Source organism: Mus caroli, unplaced genomic scaffold (genome assembly GCF_978045245.1).
Source record: "Mus caroli unplaced genomic scaffold, Mus_caroli_1 scaffold_12, whole genome shotgun sequence".
In the NCBI taxonomy this organism is placed as follows: Eukaryota; Metazoa; Chordata; class Mammalia; order Rodentia; family Muridae; genus Mus; species Mus caroli.
Genome location: NW_028227267.1, coordinates 27,882,256 through 27,899,988, shown reverse-complemented (window position 1 = coordinate 27,899,988; position 17,733 = coordinate 27,882,256). Strand labels below are relative to the sequence as shown.

The 17,733-nt window shown below is 49.1% G+C and overlaps 1 protein-coding gene across 1 annotated transcript in view; it reads right to left on the bottom strand.

Annotated features, from left to right (window-relative positions):
• Window positions 1-17,733, bottom strand: part of Grid1 (glutamate ionotropic receptor delta type subunit 1) — a 770,962-nt gene that overhangs the window by 628,580 nt on the left and 124,649 nt on the right. The window contains exon 3 of the mRNA XM_021181815.3: window positions 2,103-2,387. Within this exon, the coding sequence (XP_021037474.1) occupies window positions 2,103-2,387 (285 nt within the window). The remainder of the gene's footprint in view (window positions 1-2,102; window positions 2,388-17,733) is intronic.

Below are 17,733 nucleotides of genomic sequence, written 5' to 3'. Positions count from 1 at the left end.
TACACCAGGAATGAGCTCCCATGAGCGGCAGGCTAAGCCAAGTGGGCTGAGGACAGATGAGCAGGTGAACAAGATGCAAGCTCTGCTGGACAGCGGTGAGGGAAGACACCTTTCCTAGAACGTTTGCCTGCTGAGTTACATGGATGTGAGACATATAATGAGAAGAAAAGACAGCATCTGGGCCAGTGCCTCCAGGCCTTGCTCAGTCTTCAGGAAGCACAGAAAGCCAGACAGTGAGCAGGCTACAGGGCTGTCACCTGCCTTTGTTGCAGCTGTGGTTCAAGAGCCCTTCAAGAGAAATAGTATGTGCAGACCAGAGACAAGAGAAGCAAAGGCTCCTGAGAGGAGCCGAATGGAAAGGGCCTGTGCACACCAGACAACAATGTGCCCAACCCTGGGTTGCCCACATCTCCCACGGGGCTCAGTTTTAGCATCATCAAGAGGACCATAAGGTCTGGTTCTCAGAGTAAAGCCTGATTTCTCAGAGATGCCCTGTGGCACATCAGTGCTTTTTACAAGGTCTCCAGCTTCTCCCATGGAACCTAAGGCTGAGCAAGTGTTAGAGGGGAAGAATAGTTCCTGGGCATGCCAGCAAGATCCCTGAAGCCTTGAGCCACCCTTGTCCCAGCCGTCACCCCGTTTTTATTTCAACACAGTAACTGTTCGCTCTTTCAACTCTTCCTGTAAGGCTCCCAACAGTTTATTTGTTCAAGTACTGAGGACACCGTCCCAGGCTAAGGGAAGCAGAGTATTAGGCAAATGCAAACATATGCTGATTTCTTTTCTTAGTTACATGCTTGGCAAACGGGTTATTTCACCGGGAGACAAAACTGGACTTTACAGGGTTACACAGCTCCATCCTAACCTCAACCAAGGGGGCTTCCAAACCCCATAAGTGTCCAGCAACCTGGAACAGATGACGCAGGGGCTGTGGCTATAAAAGTGTAGCATAGGGATTCTTAAGAGAACCATTTTGGATCCTGGCTAGTGATCACACCAATATGCATGCAAGAGAAACGCTACAGAAAGAATCCACACCCAAAGCAGACTGGTCTGGACATATACATGGAAACGGGTAAACTACAAAGGACCCAACACCCACAGCAGACTGGAATTGGACACATAGACACAGAAACTATTAAGGGTCTGCCGGCGGCTCGGGGGTCAAATCCTGGTTGGGATATTTGATACAACTAATTAAGTGATACAGCTAATTAAAGTGCTACCCTTAGGGAACCTGGGTGGAGGGCACATGATTACATTATTTCTCAATAGTGATATGTGATTGTCAATGGTCTCCAAATAAAACCTTTCTGAAGCACAAATTGTGGAAACCATTTTACCTCAGGATTGGAACTGGTCTTCTTACAGAGCAGCTTTATGAAAACATGAAGCTGTTTCTCCAAAGCTGGCTTTTATGGTTTCCTAACAAATACATTGTGCTTACTTCCACAGACGAGGTCTTCAAAGAAGCCACACACAGCCATGCATATCCTCAGGCCCACCGGCTAACAGACCCCTACTTCTGATCCCAGCCTCAGTCCCTGAAACAGGGCAGATCAAAGTGGAGGTAAACAAAAACCCGAGGCTGGACCACCATCCAGCATGGGGGTAGTCTTCAGAGAACCACCATCCAGCATGAGGGGTAGCCTTCAGGGGACCACCAAACAGCATGAGGGGTAGCCTTCAGGGGACCACCATCCAGCATGAGGGGTAGCCTTCAGAGGAGAAGGTGCCAGGAAGACCTAGTCAGGCAGCCTCCACTTCTGCCTGTACGCAGCTCTTCAGATCCCTGCCAGCAGTTTATTAATATTTTATTGAAAATTCTAAGATGATTCAAACTTCAGCTGTCATGATAAGGTGATGTTGCTAGGCAACTTTAGTGCCTATCTACAGATCTGTTTTTGCAGCTCTTCCCTGATTCACAAAGCTCAAGGTTGGGCCCTACCACCCTGAGGAAAACTCAGCCCAGACCACCAACGTGGACGTATGCCCTGACAGTATGACAGTACTGAGTCCCATGGTTGAAGCTTCTTAGTCTTAGGCTCCCAGCACCAAGCTGTCCCTAGACCCAAGCCTCAGCCCCACCTCCCCAGACTCACCATACTCGCTGTCATAGAACATGACGAACTTCTGCCAGCGCAGTTCTGTCACCAGCCTGAGCATGACATCATTGAGACGGACAGGTGGTCTCGAAGCCAGTGTGTAGGCCTCGCCGTCAGGGCTAGGGTTCAGGTGGCAGGCAGTACGTGGTGAACCCCCGGGGTTGCGCTGGACAAAGAGGTGTGGGATGTGCATGGCGTCTGTGAGGGACTGCAGGGCATTGGCGGATGCACAGCCCGTGGATGTGACCAAGGCCAAAATTCCCTGGGTCATGAGGTCACAGGCTGGAAAGGAAGGAAAAAGACAGGAAGAGATCAGCATGGGGCACTGTTGTACAGGCTTCATCCCCACAGCTCCACCCAGCAACTCATGCCTGTGGCCCTGAGATGCCTCCCCACACAGACCAAGAGCCAGTTCCAGCCAGGTCAGCAGCTCCTATGAACCTTAGTGGGTGAAACATTAAAGCTACACATCTCAGGCTCATTTAACAGATGAGGAAAGAAAAGTCAGAAGGGGCCATCATTTGCCCCAGAATAGCCAAAGAAGGGTAGAAGGGATCCACCCCAGATCTCCCTGATTCACCAAACAGAACTCTGAATTAGATGATGTTTCCCACCTTGGGCCGTAGCCAAATGCTGTGGAGGAGACCAAAACTCATGCTGCAGACTTTGTGTATTCCTTTTCATGAGCGAAGAGTGTAGCATGTGCTCTGCAATTGTTGTCTGAACTGGACTGCTTGTGTCTGTAAGCTCTAGATGACATCATGATGTCAGGAAGACATATACTTACCCCCAGAGGACCCGGAATAAGGGAAGGTGGTGAGCAGGACTCAAGTCCACTTGAGTTCTATCATGAGGATACTGGGTCAAAGCCCAGATGAAGTGCTTGGCTACAGGAGGCCAGGATTGTTCAAGAGCCACTTGACAATCACAAAGGAAGATGCACCCATAGCTCAGGCAGTTACCAAGGGCACAGAGGAGAAAGGAGTCTGAGATGACAACAGCCCTTTCTGAGACTGACCCACTCAGGAGCCTGAACTTTAGACGTCGTCGCCCAGTAACCACAAGGGGCACGTGCCACCGTTGACCACAAGCTCATATACCTTTTAGGGCCATCAGAGTAGATAGAAAGATCCTGTTCCCACACTCCAACTCCACGCACCAGTTTTGAAGCAAGCATGTCTTACGAATGTGGGGAAGCAGATGCAGTCTGAAAACACAGCCTGTGGATGGCAGCGAGCCATCTGCTGCACGCAGCAGACGCTGAACGACTTTGACAATGCAGTTCCTTCGGGGGGGGGGCCCTACAGTTTATGTAATGCTTCAGACCGGGCTGAGGAAGCGGCGTAAAAACAAGAGTGGTCACCCCAAGGAGGAGGGAGGGAGAGGGTAGAAAAGATATGAGAAGGGCTATCCCCTACACTGGCTGGCACCAATGGCAGCTGCTCCCATACTAGAGCTTTGCCATAAACACTGTGGGACATTGTAGATGATAAGTCAGGTCCCAGGTCCCAGTGATTCCTCCACTTCCCATGCCAGGGCCTGAAGCTGGGTACACAAAGGACGTGAGGTCTCTCTCAAGGATCTCATAGCCACCCAAATGTTCTACCCCTCCACCCTGGCTTCACGGGAATCCAATCATTTAAACATTGTGTCTGTCTTCAGACACCCAGTGAGAACTGGGGAGACGGCTCTGTGTGTAAAATCCTTGCCACACAGTCATGAGGATATCTCAGTTCTGATACCCAGCACCCATGTTCTTTAGTTGGCTGTAGCTCTGGGAGCTTCCTGTCCCATCCATGTTAGCAGATCTCTTAATATAGTCCTGGTTCAGCTCACGAGTAGCAGCCATGTTGGTGGGACTTGATGAATATTAGCTTCTGATATTCCTAGGAGCCACGGTCGCAATGCAAACTCCCTGTTGCCCTGGCTCTCATGGTCATTTCATCCCTCTTCCACAATGATTCCTGAGCCCGAGGTTCAGGAGTTGGGTTGAAGACCTATCATTGGGAACTGGGCTCCACAACTCTATGTTTTAATTAGCCGTGGTTTTCTGTAGTGGTCGCCATCTTTTGCAACAACATCAACAACAACTCTGCAGATGACTAAGGAAGGCTGAGAAAGCCTTCCCCAGGGACGAGCACAGCAATTGGTTACTCAATGGCAAATGGTCAGCCCTGAAATCATATATAAACAAGTAACATTATACAGACTGAGCAGGTTGTGTATTTAGGAACGCACATATATAACAACAATTAATGAAAAAGAAACCCATGCATTTGAAATAGAGCAAAGAAGGCTGTAGGAGAGGGTTTGAAAGAGGAAAACCTAGTTTTTTAAAAGCTGACAGAGTGGTGCATACTCATAATCCTAGCCGTAGGCAGGCAGAGACAGGAGGAACCCCTGGCTTTCCGACCCGCTACACTAGGGAAGTCAGGGAACCCCAGGCTCAGTGAGAGATACTGTCTCAGAGGGAGACGTCAACATAAGATGTTGACCTCTCTACATTCACATGCACTCAAACACACACATATGTGCCTACCAGGGGCAATTCATGAAGGCACACAATGTCTGCACCCCATGCTCTTCATTCTACCTGTACATACTAGATTGCACCCCTCACCTCCTCAACTCAACTTCATGCTCATTCTTGCTTCAGGAATGATTCAACCTCCCGAGGCTGGCCACAGCCTTCATTCAAGATGCCCACAATTCTCTGCCATGGCTTTGCACATGACCTCCATAACCACATAGCTCTTCTAATGACCCTTGAACTCAAGGAGTACACAGTGATCTCTCTCATATACAACATGCACACACATACACACACATACATGTGCATACACATACACACACATACATGTGCATACACATACACACACATACATGTGCATACACATACACACACATACATGTGCATACACATACACACATATATGTGCATACACATACACACACGTGCATATACACACATACATGTGCACACACACACATACACATGCATGCATAGTAAGCAAAGCATGGCAGCTCCTAAAGATTTGTGCAAGGATACTGTGAGTCCTGACATTTTCTTTTTTTTTTTTTTCTTTTTTTCTTTTTTTTTTCTGTGTAGCCCTGGCTGTCCTGAAACTCACTGTGTAGATCAGGCTGGCCTTGAACTCAGAAATCCACCTGCCTCTTCCTCCCAAGTGCTGGGATTGAAGGCATGCACCACCACGCCCCGCTCTTTTCTTTTTTTTTTTTTTTTAAGTTTATTTGTTTATATGTAAGTACACTGTAGCTGTCTTCAGACACTCCAGAAGAGGGAGTCAGATCTCGTTACAGATGGTTGTGAGCCACCATGTGGTTCCTGGGATTTGAACTCCGGACCTTCAGAAGAGCAGTCTGGAAGAACAGTCGGGTGCTCTTACCCACTGAGCCATCTCACCAGCCCAAGTCCTGACATTTTCATGCTCTGTGTTCCTCATTGCTCTCTGGGCAACTATGCAGACCATGGAACTAGATGCAAAAGCAAAAGAGGACACTCAGTGGTACCCAGGGAACACTGCAAACTACCTGGAAGATGCAAGTAGTGCGTGGTTATGGAAGCACTACACATAGAAAGCACGCACAGCCTCTAAAGCTGTGCACCCCACAACAATATAAGAAAGCACTTGTCATAGAAAGGTACATGAAAATCATGTAAAAATCTATGTATTTTACAATATCAATTAAATAAAACTCAATATGCATGAAAGAAAGACCAGAAGGAAAAAAATGCAAAATGTTCAAAATGAAAGCAATTTGTAAGTGTTTTTCTTTTTTTTTATTTTCCTATATTTTGCCAAAATTTCATGACATGAATAGGTAATTGCTTTAGAAAGTAAAAAGAATCCTCCAATAATGGATAAGCAGGGAGGCAGGGAGGAAGAGGGACTGCTGTGTGCGAATGTTCTCCGAGCCAGGCTCTGTTGAGTACGTGATATTTGTGAATTCATGCTGTTCTCATCATATTCACTTAGAAAACAAAGTTCTGCTTTTGCTTCCCAGATAATGAGATGTGAGGCCACACAAGCATCAAGTGACAAGGCTAGACTAAGGTGAGCTCCCAGTTCATTCCCATACTGCCACAGACAAGGTGAAAATGCTTCTGCGATAGTGGTAACAAAAACAAACAAAGGAAACCACAAAACCTATGCTGGTTACAATGTGATAAAAAAAAAAAACATGCCTTCAAATAATGCAGGAAACACAAATAGCTAAGGCACCATGATGGTGAATGGCTTGTTCTCTGGCTCATCTTGTCTTCAATACTAAGACATTGCATTAGAATCATTTTTAAGTATTTATTTACTTATTTATTCTGTCTGCATGTAAGCCTGCAAGACGTAAGAGGATATCAGATCCCATATAAAGATGACTATGAATCACCATGTAGATGCTGGGAATTGAACTCAAGGCCTTTGGAAAAGGAGCCATTACCTGTTCAGCTCTTACCTGCTGAACTATCTCTCCAGCCCTGCATTAGAATCTTAAACAAGATTTTCAAATAAATTGATCAGTGTTGGGCCTAATGGTCCAGGAACTCCATCTCCTGCACCCTTCCTACAAGCCATAGGTCACCCCTGGCTCATCACCCATTGGCCCAGCTCCTCTTAAGTCACCACCGGACATCTATGGTAAGCCAGCTCCCCAGCCCATATCCACCAAGCTCTGAAGTCACAGAACTTTGAGCTTTAGTTTCCCCATCTGCACATACATGTCCCATGACAATGAGGTTTGCCTCCTGCCCTCCTGTATATTTCATGTCTATGTCTAACACACCAATAACATATAAGCCTCTTCCTGCGTACATTGGACTCTCCCAGGACACATTCTGTAATTTGGCAAGAGGAAAGATTAAGGCGGCCTTCCAGGATGCAGGAAATGTAGTTAGTTACATGTTGGGCATCAGAATCTCAAATGAAGAATTTAAACCAATTGAAATCGGGGGGAGGCTACATGGTAGGGTAGACCATGATTAAGACGCAGAATCTGGGCAAAACTGCTCACCAGCAACTAAGAGCTTGGAAGAACATAGGAATCTCATAAGCACAAGTCCCATTTCAACCACGTGGTCAGCAGCCATGTGGTCATGGGTGTGTGCCCCTTCTGAGCCTTGCTGTTCTAGTCAATGGAGATGAGAGTCTCTACTGACTCAGAAGGTGGAATGCCTTCTCCTCCCTGCACCCAGAAAGGTGCTAGGCCCATGTCAGTTTTCTTCCTCTTTCCAAATACCATCCTTACCATTCCCCATCAATACCTGCACCCAAGCTGTGCTCAGAACCTTAAGAAGTATTCCTTATCAATGGGGGTTGAGGCACATATGGGCAGCAACCCCATCACTTTGGAAGCTGAGGAAAAGAAATGTCATGAGTTCAAGGTCAGTGTAGGCAACAGAGTGAGGTCTAGACCAGCCAAAGCTACACAGCAAAACCCTATCTCAAACCCTGCCCTCTTTTAAAAGTCACCTGTGCTTTGAAGAAGAGGGGAAAACATCAGGGGAGCTGTTGCAAAAGAGGAAGGGGACCTTGTAGGAGGATGCAGGAGATGGGAGAAGAGGAAGGGGGCCTTGCAGGAGGATGCAGGAGATGGGAGAAGAGGAAGGGGGCCTTGCAGGAGGATGCAGGAGATGGGAGAAGAGGAAGGGGACCCTGCAGGAGGATGCAGGAGATGGAAGAAGAGGAAGGGGACCTTGCAGGAGGATGCAGGAGATGGGAGAAGAGGAAGGGGACCTTGCAGGAGGGTGCAGGAGATGGGAGAAGGGAGGCTGGAGAACCAAGAACATGCCATGATGAAATATAAGCTAATTTCAAAAGGTCTTTTTTATTATTACTAAAAAATGAAAGTAGTACCATCAGACTTAAGAACCATCCTGCCACTGCCTAGCTGTGCTGATAGCCTCCTCCTACAAGGGGCACAGTAGCCCCTCATATGACCACCTGCAGTACCACAAGCACCCAGCCTCTGGTGCAGGGAGGACTATTAATGCTGGAAGTCTCTCCTAGGTGCTAATGGAGAGGCCCAATGTGAGTCAATTTTCAATCCACTGTGAATGGTCTGCTAATTGGGGCACTGTTGAAATGATGATTATTTGGAGGCTTCTAACATAAAAATAATAAGATCAAAATATATCAGATCAAAGCCAAATCAGCTATTAGCTTAATCAAGGTTGTGTGAGACAGGATGTTACACAATTCATATGGTGCTTATGCTGAAATGCTGAGCAGAGTCTGAGCCTGGACCTGCTGGAGAGACCTACTGTGGGGCCTGTCAAGGGAGAGCTCTCTTCTCCACCCCACCCCACCCCAAATCAAGTACAGAAGACAGTATCTATGTCACAGAGCTCAAGCCCCAGGGTGGCAAAAGTGGTTCCTGCTGTCCTCTGTCTCCCTGCCCCGCCTCGACCTGCCCTGCCCCGCCCCCTCACCTCACCCCACCCTGCATATGCCAGTAGCAAGACCCAGCATATGGTAAAGTCTACTGCAACGATGCTGTGGGCCCTGTGATTCCCCTGCCTTTCTGTCTTTATGTGTAGGGTCTCACACACTGCTTCCCATGAAATAGGAACTCCACAATGCAGATTTTCCAGCTTGGAGCTCAGCGGGCTTTCACAGCTCTCTGGAGGATAACTGCTCTTGATATCACTCTTTTCTTCCAATATCATCTAGCCATAAAGCTGATTTCTCTCTTCATCATCATGCAGGTCTGACAGATTGATAAGTGCTCCCTGAGCACAACTCCTCGGCAGGGGAAGGAAGAATAGAGACGAACTGTAATGAACAGTAGTTTCTGTTCCCTGCCTGGGAGCACAGGGTCTCCACAGAGGTCTCTAAGCCAGTCAGTCCGTAGCTCTAGATTCCCAGAAAATAGCAGGAAAGAGGCTGCTTGAGCTCAGAGCTAAACACTAACACAATTAGCCCTCGATCCACAACCACACCCCCACCAACCTCCCCTGAGGAGTATCTGGGCAGAACATGACAGGTGTAGCGCAGGCTACTTCACAGAACAAACTTTCAGTACTCTTCACCCTACATCCTGTGGCCAGGACCATATGATTGAAGAAATCAGAACCAGGCCACCATTTCTTCCCATAGCCAGTGAGGGGAAGATACAAAGAAACAGGACCAAGATCCTCAGCTGACTCTATCCAACCCTTGCTTGAATACAAATGCCTGTAGCAGCAAGCTTGGCACTCCCTGGGGAGGAGCAGGCAAGAAGGAATGAGACCTTTCCCCACTGAGAGAATTCCACAGTTCAGTGAGTACTGGGTACCTGCCTGCAGGTGACTGCTAGAAGACAGCAGCAGCCTTTCAGGTATGGAGGCCATTCTGGGCAAGGACACTCTTATGCAGCCCTCTGGATTTGGTTAGGAAACTCCAAGGCCACCGGTAGGTGACACAATGCTCCAGGGGCTTCTGCTAGAGGAGATTGGCTAGTCTGGTCTATTTCACCCAATAGTGATGCTGGCCATTAGCATCCTTATCCTGTTCTCTTCCAGGCACTCTAAATGTCTCAAGGCTAGGCATAGCCAGACACTCACACTCCCCCTGATAAACCAGACCTAATCCCTGAATAGGCCAAGCCTGTCCTTTCAGCCCCTGCTCCTCTTAATCGCAAACCTACTGCCCAGCAGCCAGGCATTAACCGGCCTCTGAGTTCCGTGCTAAGGAGCAGCTGAGTATTTCCAGAAGAACCAGGCAAGAAAGGGCCTCCACCTGGAGCAGGGGCAGCCTCACATAGGTTCTTCAGTTCAGCCCTGCTTTGCTAGGCTCAGCTGGTCTCTGCGGGTGGCAGAAGCCAGAGGCAGCCAGGGAGCAGACCCAGGTCAGCCCTGCCTACCTGGGAGCAAGGGCATCCACAGGGAGTCCAGCACCTCTGCCTCCCCCACCATTCCCACAAGCAGTGGCAGAGCTCTTAGGGCAGCTCATGCCCTCTCTCCCCAGCCACCCCTGCTACCTGAACCCTGCCCTTCCTCCTTTCGGCTGCCACTAGCTTTATGAATATTTGAATTCTAATGGCTAATGCTTTAAATTAAGGTAGCATTTATAAATACTTGATAGCCCATGAATAATTGACCAAATTTAGTATTGTCATAACTCATGGTAAATTATTGATCTATGGAGAATAAATATTTTTCATCTTTTATTAAGACATGTAAAGGGTAAACAAAACCACAGACTGGGAAGACTCTGGAGGCAAGGCTATAGAAGAAGGCTTACACTGGATCTGTGGCCCTGGTGCACAGGCTCTCCCCCAAGTGCTCCCAGAGAGACAAGAAGACCCCTCCCTTGTCACTTACTGCCTTCTTCACCCCCCTCCTAACCTCCCTGTTCTCCTGGAACCTCCCAAGCTCCAACTAATGACCTTGTTTCACCCTTCAGAGCTAAACTACAGGGATCATTGAGAAGTAATCAGCCCCCTGCCTTCGGGCTTTCACACCCACCAGCCTTTGTAGCACAAGCTGAGGAAGGAAGCTCCCAAGGCCAGTCCTGCAGATGCCTGCCTCTCTGCCTTCTCCCACACCCAGAGTCTACACCTAAGGACTATGGAATCATTAGGTCTTCTTGCACATTTTACCTCTGGGCATCATACCTAGCCCTATGGAAGCTTTCATAGTTACTGTTCTGGTTCAGAATCCACCCCTGAGTTTCTAACCCCAAGCCAGTCCTGACCTGATTGAAACCAGCATCAACTCACACCTGACACCACAGCGCTCCCACATATATGAGAATGGCCGTCCACTTTCAGGAGAGAGGCATCCCCAGCCACATGTTTTTGACCTTCCACATCCCACTACACCAAGCCTTCAGGTCTTCCAAATACACCTGACTCTGCTGGATTTCATTGGCCCACACTACCGTCACCTCTCCCTCAGTCCCGGACACATCTAACCTCCCCAACAGACATACAGCCTTCCCACACCACAGAGACTAGGTCCTCGTGAAGCGTTAGCCACCATGTGCTGGCTCCATCTAAAACCACATTAGCTTCCCAAAGTCTTCAAAGCAGATGAAAAACCCAGGACAGTCTCCAGAGCCGTGTATAACTCTGTACCAGGTGCCTACATGTACCCAAGGGGACAGCACACTTGCAAAGAAACCCAGGTATCCAGCTCTTAGAACTCTTAGATTTCCCAGAAGAAATATGTAGCGTGCCTGCCTACATAATCTGTGTAGCCTCCCATTGCCCCATGGGTAACTAGTCATCCCAGAGAACTTTTTGCAAAGCCCAAACTTCCTCCACTGTGATTCACTTCAAGCCAAGATTTACCACAGTGGTGTGGCCACTGTTCCCAATCTCCTGCCCTTGCTACTGGACTGTGTGGAGAAGCACCTGTCAGCTCAGCCCTTCAGACCCTGGCCAGTGCCCTTGCTGCAGAGTGGGCAGCAACCTATTTAATACAACACTAAAGCAGGAGCGTGGGGGGGGGGGCGCGGCTAGATTTCACAGGCAAACTCTAGGGCTTTCCAGCTCACCAAGCCTCCTAATGCTCGAGGCACACAAAGGAAAAGGCACAGCCTACCCATCCAGAGACTGGGAACACTAATCAGCGTGCCACTCTAAAGAGAGTGTGCAAGTGAGGGGTTAAAATGGACAAGGGAACAGTAACAAAGACAGCAAACTGAAACTCTGGCTAGCTTGAGAGGATCCAGGGTGGCAGGAACACAGGGTCCCACAGGAAGAAGATGGACCGTAGCCAGGGCAGGTGAACAGCAAGCACAGAGGGCTGCCTGGAGCCAACCAGGAGGGTGGGGAAGAGTTGGCAGAGCCGTGTGCTCTCTGGAGCCTCATCCCTCTGCCAATTAATGAATCAAAACCGATTCCCTGCTCCCGCGGGTTGGAAAGGCAGGGAACACTGGGTGGGAATGTGCTGGCTTATTTATAACTCTCCAGCTCCTCGTTAATGACTTTTACTGCTCCGCCAATGGAACACCAAGCTCTCAGCCGGGATTCACACAGAAGCCTGCTCTGGGGAAGTTATATCAGGACAGGATGAGTCCCTGGTGTGCCTGCACAGCACATTCTTGTTCTGGGGAACCTCGAAAGCTCAAGGCCTCGTGCAGCTCTTAGCACCCAAACTCAAGGGTTCCCCAGGACTCCTCTACAGACTCTCAGAGAGGTCACCTCCTCTACCTGGTCCAAACTTCTGTTTCCCTCTACCCAGTGAATAAGGGATGTTGGTGTATCTTCCAGCTCCCCGTTCTCCATCCCATTCTACAGACTCAAGTTCAGCACCCACTAGGGTCCACCACAGCCATGACCCCACTGCCTGGGAATCAAAGTATCTACCAGCACCCTCAATCCACATGCCAGAAGACATCAGTCTATTTTGCAAACTTCCCATGCCCTGTCCTCTCAGCCTGTGGCATTCACTTACACTAACCTGAAAGTTTGTGCATGTTGGTTGCCTTTCCTGCAGTATCCTTCCTCCTCTCCCCTACCTTGGAAGCCCCCACATATCCCTCAAACCCCTTCCAAATCCCTCTTCCCCTGTGAAACTGATTCCTCCCACTATGTGAAATCAACCATTCCTTTTCCTGCGGCCCACAGAATACCTTGTCTTTGCACATGCTACTGAGTTACATATAATTATACTATCTCATGATTGATTTTTAAGGTCCCAAGAAGGGAAACTGAGGCAAATGGTTTTCTACACCTTCAGACTCAGGACCTAATGCAGATGTTCATGGGACACTCGATGGCATAACATGTATTCAAAAGCATAGGTGTGTGCATTCTAATCATTTGACATATCAGGGTTTCAAGGTAAAGTAGCCCAGAGAACGGAATGTGGCAGAAAATCAAGCCTTGTCCAAGATCAGGACTGGCCGTGAGCAACATAGTGAGAGGACAGATCCTGGGCTTCAGGGCCTCCTGCATCTATACCAGGATCTTTTCCTGCATGGATGACGCAACTGGCCCTCCACAACTTAGTCTAATTAGGAACAACAGGGCTGTCCTAGAGCTGTCAAAGGAAGGGGTGGACAAGCAGCCCAAGTCCAGGACAGCTGGACCCATAGGGCCCAAAGGTAGGACAACTTGGAGCCCCAAACAATACTGAAGAACTGGCTCAGAACCTGGGCAGCACAGGTACTTCAGGGACTCAGCTCTGGGGACACAGGCTAAGGAACAAAGGAATCCAGAATGACAGGGACTCACCCTCACGTGGCCACATACAAGCAGACTAGCCAAGGAATCCTAGCGTAATAAGCAAAGGGAAATGTTACAGTTTCTGGTGGCAGAGGAGAAAGGCAATCCCTGCCGCGAGAGCCAGCAGGTGCAGCCCCACCCCGATCACTGAAGTCCACGCCTGCCTGAGAAGTGGCTCCTCTACTTCATTCTACACGGGAGGATCCAGAGCAGGCAGCCAAGCTGAGTGCATTATAAAAACCCACAGGGGAGCCAGAGTTAAATTTCCAAGGTGTCTGATTTCTGTTTCAGGAGACTGAGGAAACAAAGCAACTGATAGAGACTAAAGCCATGTTTAGTACATGGAAAATATGCCCAAAAGGACAGCTGTCTGCTGTTAGTGTATGTCCTCCTCAGAGTTTGTCCAGAGAGAGAGCAAAGTAGGACTTGGGGCCAACTTCATTCAGTGTATATAGGAGACCACTTCACATCACTACAGTGACAGTCCTGGTCATTGTTATGAATTGCTCTCCTGCTCCAGAAGCTGGGCCATCTGCTGTGAAGCTGTAAAGAGATAGGCTCCCATGAAGGAAGTTAAGTTGCTGGAGGCGGGATCTTATCTCACTCTGTTTCCTGACAACCATGGAGTGAAAAATCTCCTCGACCACACGATCCTCTGCTCAAGCACATGGGACCAAGCGCCCATGGATGAAGCCTGTGAATCTATGAGCAAAATAAACTTTCCTCCCTTAAGTTGTTTTGTCAAGTCATTTGAACACAGGAGTAACTCCAAGTAACTAACACAGTGTACTGGCTGGTTTTGTGTGTCAACTTGACACAGGCTGGAGTTATCACAGAGAAAGGAGCTTCAGTTGGGGAAGTGCCTCCATGAGATCCAACTGTAAGGCATTTTCTCAATTAGTGATCAAGGGGGAAAGGCCCCTTGTGGGTGGTACCACCTCTGGGCTGGTAGTCTTGAGTTCTATAAGAAAGCAAGCTGAGCAAGCCAGGGGAAGCAAGCCAGTAAGGAACATCCCTCCATGGCCTCTGCATCTGCTCCTGCTTCCTAACCTGCTTGAGTTTCTGTCCTGACATCCTTGGTGATGAACAGCAGTGTGGAAAGTGTAAGCTGAATAAACCCTTTCTCCCTAACTTGTTCCTTGGACATGATATTTGTGCAGGAATAGAAACCCTGACTAAGACACACAGCAATTAACTTTATAGAGAGAAAAGGTGTCATTTAGCTCTCCATTCTGCAGATTCTAGGGAATTACTTGGCTATTTGATGCCTTGGACCTCTGGTAAGGGCCAGATTGCCAAGCAGGAATTGGGGAGCAGAGGAGACCAGAAGGCCTTGCATCCTCACATTCTAAAAACTTTCCAGTGACCTAAAACACCCCATAGGCTCCATATCTTCTAGGTTCCCAGCACCTCCCAATAGCACCACCCTGAGGTCCAAGCACTTGCACACAGGCCTTAAGAGGAACTATCCACAATCAAAGCTCTACTGGGGAGGAGGTAAGTGAGGCTATGAACACCTCTAGAATCTCCTGATTAAAAAAGCCCAAGTCCCTCTTGACCAGACAGACACTCACAACCTAGCTATACTCAGATGAGGAGCAGTGTCTCTGTGCCTGTGGATACGGAGCTCCAAGAAGCAACATCTCTCCTGCAATTACTACCCACCACACTCTAGCTAGCTCAGGGAAGACCTGCCCTACAGGCTCTTCTCCTGGCAACGCTGGCAACAGCCTGGTTGCCTAGCAACAGACCATTCAGAGGTCCCTGGACACTAGACCTGAGGAACCAGAGGCAAGCTTACACATCGACAGCCAGTCAGGTAACAGAGCCTGTCTTCAGCTTGCTCCCTCCCTCCCTCCCTCCAAGTCTCTGAGAGCACTTCCAGTGACCACCTGTCCTCTGTGATTGCCTGGAAGTGATGACACGAGCCTCAGTCCTGGCCCAGGACTTCTTTTTAGATCCCAGTGGTTCTCAGAGATGTGAAACTGCTACTTACTGAGGTTGCTACTACCCTCTCCCGCCTCAGCCTGTATTTGATGTCTGAATCTCTACAGCTATCCCCTCCCTGTTCTCCATAGCATCACTTCGTGATCTCCTGCACCATCTCCCTGGGTGGGTGGTAGAAGCCTTGCAAAGTTATTCCTTTACCACTGGTACTCACACCTTCTCTCCCATGTCAGGCCAACTGCTCCAGAGAGCCCCAGATCCAATGTTTGCCCTGGCTCCATCCATAGTGCAAAAGCAGACCTAGGACACCATCCCACAGGCCCACTGTGCTCCATCTAAGGAAGGCTTGGTAGTTCCGATCCTGCCAGCTTTCCTGGCCCCGACTCCAGCTCTAAGACTTGCTACTGATTCCTTCTCTTGACCATCAGATTTCTAAGAGCAGCGTCCTCGTTCCCGGGTGCCATGTGGGAAGCTGGAGGGTCTGCTGGGGTCGCTCCCTGTGGCTTCCTGTGCCTGCTGTTCCATGACCAGAAGTTCACATCATCATGCCCTTCTAAGTTTCACCGCAATGCTTAGCCTTCTTATCCTCCCACCCCCAGACCCTGTGAAGTGCCTCCTGCTTTCAAGGCTTCCAACTGTCCTCTGCTTCATAGATAATACAGTCAGAGTCCCTATTTGCTCATGGGTCTGTGTCATTTCCTGGGCTGAGCTACCTAAGGATATCTCTGTCTGTAGCACCTTGTACAGCAGGATGATGCTACACCCTGATGCCCTGGCTATCATGAGAACAACTAGAGATGACTACACTCAGCAAGTAAACCTTGTGTGACGGAGGTCACCCCCCAGTGGGCCTGTCTCCAGGATGAGCATCCAGAAGTATACCCTCGAAACTTGTTAACCTCCTAAACCCATTGACTGTGGGTGGCTGTGTCCCCTATTCCATGGCCTGTCACTGATAAAGCCATGCCTGGAACACTAGCTAGAAGCCATCCCAGTGGGCAGAGAGATCTTACATTCTTCTCAAACAAGGGGTTTTGTACCTACATTCCCAGTACGAGGCTCTACCAAACTAGGGTGACCCCAGCCCACCCTCCACCGTTCTGTGGGAACTATGATCAGCCCCCTAAAAGTGAGCCTTAAGCTCAATGCTGCTAACTTCTTAGTACTCCTTAAGTAAGATACAGGAGCAGCAGTTCTCTCTTCGGGAACCATTACAGGCCTAGCCCCTTCCCCTTGCCAGCCTGCTGCTCCTCTTCTCTTGGCTGCCATCAAGTCTCCACATCCCGTGTACCTTGCAGCCAAGGGAGTTGACTAGCAAAGGGAACCCCATATTGCCTCCGCCCTTCTCAGTGGTGCTCCCCTCACCACTTCACCTGGGAGAGTGAAAACAGGAGGGACAGAGCTGAGAGTGAAGCAGAGACGCCGTGCCAGTCACTCCAAGTCATCTTACCTAGACAGCTCCAAGGAAGCTGTCTGCGTTTGCTGGCCAAAGCCCTGACTCTGGGGCCTGTGAACGGATGGCAGATGGGTTGCCGAGGGGTCTCTTACACACTAGCTCCATCTACCAGGCAGGACAGCTTTGGCAGGACAAAAACAGAAATCTGACCACCCCAGCTTAAAGCCCTGTGTTGTAAAAAGGAATGGAGGGTGGTTATCTAACACAGGCACCAGACAGCAGTCCTGAGATGACAGCCTAGGCCACAAAATATGTCTTGTGTAAATTCTAAAATATTTCCCCCTTGGGAAGTGTCCATTATACATTGAGTTTTTCGGTTGTCAAGCACCAACGCGAAGGACATCCAGGCACACAGACAGGAAGGTGGCAAGCTGCTGCACAACCTCTGAGGGCTGGACCATAAAAAAATGGCACGTAAACAGAAAGAATTCTCCCTCATAAACAGCTGGGCAGCCTGGTGCCAAGACTCAAGTCCTGCTGTCACACTACCTGGGCTCAGAGTTTTTGTCTCATGCTACAGATGGCTCTTGCTGGGCTACCTCTCAATGCCTGACCTCAGCACAGGTTACATTAGGGTAGAGAATCATATGAATTAGTCCCAGGAGTGTCTCAGCTGTGTCCGTGTGGCCACCTTACCCAAAGTGCAGAGTGTAAGCTAGAGTTACCAAGGAAAGCACCCCAGCCATGTTTAAAAGCAAGGGAGAAAGACCAAAAGCAGCCAGAGCCAGGCCTGGACCAGTGGCCAGCAAGACAGCATGTCCACAGCCTTCCTATGCTCACCATGGCTGCTTCTAAGCAGGGTACGCAGGTGTCTCAATGAAGGTAAAGGGTGAGTGACTGACACCTGACCTACAGCTCCAGTCTTGCCTCGTGGCAGTTCAATATTCCACTTGCCTTCATGGCAACTCAATCTCAGAAAACAGAGCTAGTCCTCTGTTAGAGATGGGCCATACTTGCTACAACATCAAGACTGTCTGAGAAGAAGACCTTCAGAAGCAAGGGTCTCTCTCATGTTGGAAAACAGGTGATGAGGTGCTGGCCAAATCCCATAGCCAG